This window comes from Lactuca serriola, chromosome 4 (assembly GCF_051521515.1).
Source record: "Lactuca serriola cultivar US96UC23 chromosome 4, Lser_US96UC23_V15, whole genome shotgun sequence".
NCBI classification, from domain to species: domain Eukaryota; kingdom Viridiplantae; phylum Streptophyta; class Magnoliopsida; order Asterales; family Asteraceae; genus Lactuca; species Lactuca serriola.
The window spans coordinates 150965858-150973107 of record NC_136411.1 but is presented as its reverse complement, the minus strand read 5'-3'; the positions used below and the strand labels follow the sequence as shown (position 1 = coordinate 150973107).

Below are 7250 nucleotides of genomic sequence, written 5' to 3'. Positions count from 1 at the left end.
AGATAGTCAGATAGATACGGGCCTCGCCCACACTCAGCTGCTAACCCATAATATACAAGTATCACACAGACAACGAGTATAGACAATTCTATCATACTGGCATATATCATAATCAACTCAACCAAGAGATACGGGCTCGGCCCACACTCTAATACTAACATCTTGTCTATATGGGTCGGCCTTGGTGCCTTAGACCCGTTACTACTGCAAGGAAACTCACCTCGAAGAGTAGTTACCGAAGGTCTGGCCGCTAGACGTCTGGCTGCTGCACCGGTAATCCTCCGACTACAAACCCATAAACGTAGATTAGCCACTCATAAATACCCTTAGGTCAATTGACTGACCCATCCCTGGTCCAAGGTCAACTCTTGGTCAAAGTCAACTTTCAGTTGACTGGACTCGCCGAGTCGTGGCACAGACTCGTCGAGTCCTTCTCCTACTAACCCGGTCATACTCACCAAGTCCCTCTTTCCACTCACTGAGTCACCCTTGACTCACTACTCGGGACTATGGAACCGACTCATGGTCCGACTCACCGAGTCCGAGAGCAACTCGCCGAGTTCCACGAGCAGGTCCCCCACTCGCTCCCAATCCTCACCGGAACATCCGCAAGAGGATTTGGGGTTTTGGGACTACGTTACCCTGTTGACCCCTCATGCAGATACGAAGGGTTGGACCTTCAACACTTAAATCCCTTCTTACTCAATGAAAGTTCATATGACTCGCTGAGTTTGAAGAACAACTCGGCGAGTTCCAGGCAATCTTCATAGGACTCGCCAAGTTGTTCTACCAACTCGCCGAGTCTAATACCATCTTCATAGAACTTGCCGAGTTCCACTTTGGGACTCGCCGAGTCCCTACGACCCACTTCCCATAAAGACCAAAACTGAGACATGCAACGCTTCTAACCCATAGATCTAAGCTCCTAGGGCATTCTTATCACGTAAAGTTGCAAACTTTACGTGCATGCATGGCCCTATGAGCTCAAGAAGGCAATTCCAAGCTTCTTAAGGGGTCATACACTCAATAGGGACCTCAATAACCCCAACCACAGAGACTTTATACTTCTAGGATGTCCATAAGGTCCCAATTTGAAGTCCTTTCAGAACTTAAAGCATAAATACATGGAATTTAAAGTTTTAGGGCTTGAAACCACTAATTTGGGACAAAAGGGGATCTAATGAACTAATGATTAAGGTAAGAACTTATCTACCTGAATGGAAGCTTATCACAGTGTAGATCTCGGATCTACCTCCCCTCCTTGCACACTTCAACCTCTTCTTCCTTTCTCTAAGCTCTAATCCTTCTCCACAAGGCCAAAATCACTCTTAAGGACAATATGGGGGCTAGGGTTTCTCTCTACAGCTCTCTGGAAGTTTTAGGGACTGAAGAGGCCAAGTTAGAGCGTTTAAATAGGGTGCAAACGCCCGGATTAGGGTTTTTATCCAAACAGGGTCTACTCGCCGAGTAGAAAGTTCAAACCCCGCGCCTTATCCCTCTCCTACTCGGCGAGTTGGTCCTTCAACTCGTCGAGTCCAAGGCAAAAATGCATAAAATTAAAATATTAGCCACAAGAAATACGTACCAGGAACCAGGTGCTACAATCAAGTAACAATGAAAATGTAAGATCAAGATGTAAATCATTTTCTTTTTCACTCAATTAGAATAAGAAGCTTAATTACAATGCAAAGTGTAAGAATTAGCAAAAAACTTACTCTACCTTCTAACTATCATCCCTATTTATAGGTGAACTATAAGGAGTCTAGTTAGAGAATAACCAATAAGGTTATGACATCTAAGTCGTGACAAAAGATACAAATTGTTAAGTATAGTCACTTCGAAAATTAAGGCGATCAATTCCGAAACTAACATTACATTCTAAACAAACATTATAATGAAGACAAAATATTACAGTTAAAGTTTTAGCAAAAGACTAAGATACAACACCTATTAAATTTCGAGACCTAACAACAATTTGAGTTTTAGCACTCTCTTTGATCTCTTAAATTTAGCTTTGTTTTTGGTTGTTCTACATATGGTTCTCTTTCATCAACGCCTTAATCTTCCACATAAGGGGTATTTCTATGTGTTGCTTTTCTTTGTATATCAGAATATTAATTAGTTGGTAACGAATAATCGACAAATTTAATTGCGAGTAAAATAGATGTATATAACATATCACTTACATAATACATTTCTATTTTTTTGAAGGTTCTTGTAAGATGGCTATTATATTTTTATGTGTAAGTTACTTTTCTAACAACTTCCATGCCAAATCATCGGTTACACCATCATAGCCTTCTTCTAGAGGAAGTTAGAGAACAAGTACAACTTCCTGATTTGGAATAGTTCTTTGAATTCTGAATTATTTCGACACATTTCAGAATATGAAAAACACTACTACAAAATAATACCTGACTACAAAAGTAAATATGACTAGTATAACCTAACTATTACAAAACACATTCGGAAATCAATAAAATTAAAAAATCTTCATTGCATTTTAGAGTTGGATTTTCATTTCAGTTATTGGTTTTTTACAAAAATCATAAAAGTAAATACAACAAGTAGGGAAATCTCCAGAAAAATCTTAAAATTTTAGTCCATTTTATGAAAAAGTCCCAAACTAAATTTTGTTTACAGAAAAGCACAGAATACCGGCTAAAACTTCGAAAAAACCCTTTTTGGTCGGTTTCGTAGATTTAGCCGGTATTTTGTCCTTTTTCGTTAGTTTGCTCAAAATATTAGGACTTTTCTGAAAATTACCCGATAACCAAAATATTGAGACTTTTTTGAAAATTACTATGGAATTAATGAATATTATTATTAACAAATCATTTATAAACATAAAAAATATTTTTTATTATAAACAAACGAAATACATTTGTTGCCAATTTCTAGGAATAGAATGGTCGACTATGTACTTCTCAATTGTTTGTTGACTACTTCAAAGTCTCTATGTTCTTCATATGTATCGTTGTGAGTGTCATAGTGAGAAGTACTCTATTAGGCGTGACCAATACAAGAGTTGATAATATTTATTAATACACAATTGATCAATAAGTGTCTACTTACTATTAGGCATGATGCTATATGATCATGTGTTATTAGAAAATATCATTACACGAACATATATATCTTTCATTATGTTCTTTAACCTAACTATCACCTAACCTCCAAACATTACCCGATAACAACCATACAATTACACACATCTATCGAAAGTGAAAAGTAAACTTTGAATGACAATTTAAATAGATAATCACCCTTCACTTGTTTCCATATAAATTATCATTCACGGTTCACTTTTCACATTTTATAGATGTGTGTTAGCCGATGGTTGTTAACATGTAAGGTATGAATGTTGGTTGACAGTTATGTTAAACAACATAAGAAGAACACCAACATTAGAGGAATGCTAACTAATTTTACATTTTTCTTTGACAATCTTCAATCTCTATCTCCCTGTAAGACTTCATGCAACACAAATTATGAATCCAGGGAGCTACACGGGAATTGATAAAACGCTTTAATTGAAGAACATATATATCTAAAACATACTCTTTTTCTTTTTCTTTTTCCCTCGGGCGAAGTTATTTATTCTTTGTGTGTTTTCTATTTTTGAAAAAAGATTAATAGACCTATATATTATAGCATAAAGAATGAATTGTTTGCCATGCCTTAGAGGAAAGAAATCTAAAGGAAAGAAATCAGATGGAAAGAACGAAGATAAGAAGGAAGAAGGGGAGTTGCCTGTGGCACAACCTAAAGAAAATCCTCTGAAAAAACAAACTACTGGTATGTTTATACGTATAGAAATTTTCATCATATCCATACCCACAACAATGCATAAGAAGAACGTAGAGAGTTTGAGTGGTCAGGAAACAATAGAGGAGTACTTAGACCACAAATATTTTGGTTATTATGTAATTTATAAATGATTTGTTAATAATAATATTTATTAATTTCATGGTAATTTTCAAAAAAGTCCCGATATTTTGGTTATTATGTAATTTTTGGAAAAGTCCCAAAATTTTGAGCAAACTAACGAAAAAGAACAGAATACCGACAAAATCTGCCCGACCGAAAACGATTTTTTCGAAGTTTTAACAGGTATTCTGTGTTTTTCTATAAATAAAATTTATTTTGAGATTTTTTCATAAATTGGACTAAAATTTTAGAACTTTTGTGAAGATTTTCACAACAAGTATAATCTAACTACTACAAAACACATATAAAAACCTATTTTTATGAATATTTAACTTCAAAACGTTCACACTAAAAACTTGTGAATAGCTTGGGGCACCTAATCTCACGCTAGCGAGATTCCATAGCTCGTCCCAAATAAAATCCTAAAAAGAAGTCAAAATATCGTTTTAGGATATTGTGGTTACTTTATTTCATAACTTGTACGAATAAAGGGAACCACCCAACGGCCTAATACCATATCTTGGGTCCGAAATAATATTTTTTGGATTAGATTGTCAAATTAAAAAAAAATATATCTTGAATTTTTTTCTTTTTTTGGATTAGATTGTCATATATAAATCTGTAATTTTCGTGATTAACCCTAATTTTACTCGCCATAGAAGCAAGTATTCAAAAAAAAAAGTAATGTAAAAAACGAATAAATGAAAATGATAAGATGCATGATATTTTTATACTTTTCCCCATATTAAATGCAAAACAGCCCAAATAGCAAAAGATAAAGAAGCTAAGATTTATAGGGAACTAGGGACGGGATATTACATCAGTTTTCCCGTCATCTCAAAAACCAAACAAACTTCGATTAAGACAACGACAATCCCATCGTTTAATACCCCCATCTTTCTTCCATAATTCTATCGTATTCCTATCTTCATCACTGTTAAAGGCATCATCTCAATTTCCTCGGAATTCCAGGTCTCTTTCCTACTTTTTCTCTTCGATCTGTCTTATAAATCAATCAACTTTATCAATTTAACCAACCTATTAGTGGGTTTTTGTTAATTTCACTAGAAACGATTGATACTTTACTTTGGAGATTGAAGACAAATGGGTAGTGCATCTTCTACTCTAACTCAATATGATATTGAAGACGTTCAAGAACACTGTAATCATCTATGTAAGTAAATCTTGAATGCAGATTGCAGCCACGCACACACTTGTTGATTTTAATCTCAACTCACTGTATACTTGTTTGAATTCAGTTTCCCAGCAAGAGATAGTTTCTTTGTATCAGAGATTTTGCCAACTTGATCGCACTGCCAAGGGTTTTATTTCTGCCGATGAGTTTTTATCAGTACCAGAGTTTGCAGTGAATCCTCTGTCTCAGGTAAAATTCTTTTCTTTTTTCATTTTTAGATTTTTTTTTTATTATTATAATTCTTCGGCTTTATAACTCCGTTTCAATATTATGATCTATTGGGATGCCTACAAGGTGTTTGACGATATGCCTGCCTTTTGCTTTTTGGTTCTTTACAGAGATTGCTTAAGATGGTGGATGGTTTGAACTTTAAGGACTTTGTGATATTCTTGTCAGCTTTTAATCCTAAAGCAAGCATGCTTCAGAAGATTGAACGTAAGCTTTAATCACAATCATATATTTAGGGATCTTGTAATTCTTAGATTGATTGAAACTAAGAAACAATCTGGTTAAGTTCTTCGTTTTTAAATTTAATTTCCCATATGATCTAGTATCATCTTTTTAATGGTTAAAGAAACTAAAATCTGTATAATTTTCTGTTACTTGAAGTTTTTAGGGGAACCTTTTGATATGATCTAACACTTGTAAACACATAATCTTACAGTTATCTTCAAAGTATACGACTCAGATTATAATGGTAAGGTGACTTTCAATGACATAATGGAGGTTTTGCGGGATTTGAGTGGCTCTTTCATGTCAGATAAGCAAAGAGAGGCATAATTTATATTCCATTTTACTATTTTTTTTAAAAGAAATATTCTCACCATGCAACAAGCTTTCATAATTTCATCTTAATTTTTTCAGGAAGTTTTGATCAAAGTCATGCAGGAAGCTGGCTACAGTAAAGATTCTTCTCTGCTGGTGGATGACTTTGTTAAGGTCTGTTTTACGGTTTTACCCCTCACCCTTCTCTTCTTTATGAAAAAACAGTCTTTTCTTTAGTCTCGTTCAGACACATCAATACTCATTTCTTAGTCTGCACTACTTCTAGACAGAAGGGTAAAATGGTCATTTTTCCTCGTTCAGACATTTCATAGTCGTTTTTTATTCAACATTACTTTTAGACAGAAGGGTATAATTGTCATTTATTCTCGTTCAGACAGTTCTTAGTCGCTTTTCGTTCAGCACTACTTATAGAAAGAATGGTAAAATGACCATTTATCCTCATTCAAACAACACTTCATAGTCATTGTTTACTCTGGTCTACTTATAAACAGAAGGGTAAAATGGTCATTTAGTTTTATTCTCACTCATACGGTTCTCTTGGTTTGTTGCTTCAGATTCTTGACCATCCTGGATTGAAGATGGAGGTTGAGGTCCCGGTTGACTAGGCTGAATTTGAAAACAGCAAAATGACCATTTTGACATCCTATTTATGCAAGAACACGCACCTCAACAACTGTTTTCAGTGGCACAAATGTAGTGACAGTTGTGAATAAGGAAAGCTATGTGCATAAATAATTTATTGGGCATTTGTATAATTTATGAACCTTTAGGGGGTTTATATGTAAATTGGTGATATAACTAAATTGGATGTTGTTATGGTCTACCTATATTGATCATGTGAGTTTCTCTGTTTCTCTTGATGATCAAAACTTATAACTTTGCTTCTTTGCTTTTAGAGTTGTTGAGTTGCCAATGAAATGAACATATCTAACAACATGCCATGTGTACCATTTACCCTGTTTTATATAATAAGCGTGACAAAGATGGACTCTAATCTGTTAAACGATTAGAGTTTGTTTGGTTGAATGGAGTGAAATGACAGAAAAATGAAATGGACAATTAGTAGAATAAAAAATATAATGAAATAAATTATTATATTCCATAAATATTTTTGTTGGTTTGTGCGAATGAAATAACTTTCATGTAAAGTTTCATTCGTGTACGTATCAACTATGCATTGGTTTTAACTTTACCTTATTCATTATTTGTCATTAAATTGGGCAATATATATAAAACTCTATTTTGACCTTTTTATGGTTTAACCACTATATTTTCTTTTTCAGTAAATGAAAATTGTTCGTTTTTTTTTCACTGCATGTGATCACCTTGATCCCATGTT

General features: G+C 34.3%; 1 protein-coding gene across 1 annotated transcript; it reads left to right on the top strand.

Moving 5' to 3' along the window:
• Positions 1 to 4710: 4710 nt before the first annotated feature.
• On the top strand, positions 4711 to 6763 carry LOC145102747 (uncharacterized). Its single transcript, XM_079040214.1, has 7 exons — positions 4711 to 4902; positions 4999 to 5104; positions 5190 to 5314; positions 5464 to 5560; positions 5790 to 5899; positions 5990 to 6064; positions 6466 to 6763. Exons 2-7 carry the CDS (start codon positions 5035 to 5037, stop codon positions 6514 to 6516), a joined length of 528 nt encoding a protein of 175 aa, XP_078896340.1. The 5' UTR covers positions 4711 to 4902; positions 4999 to 5034; the 3' UTR covers positions 6517 to 6763.
• Positions 6764 to 7250: the final 487 nt, after the last annotated feature.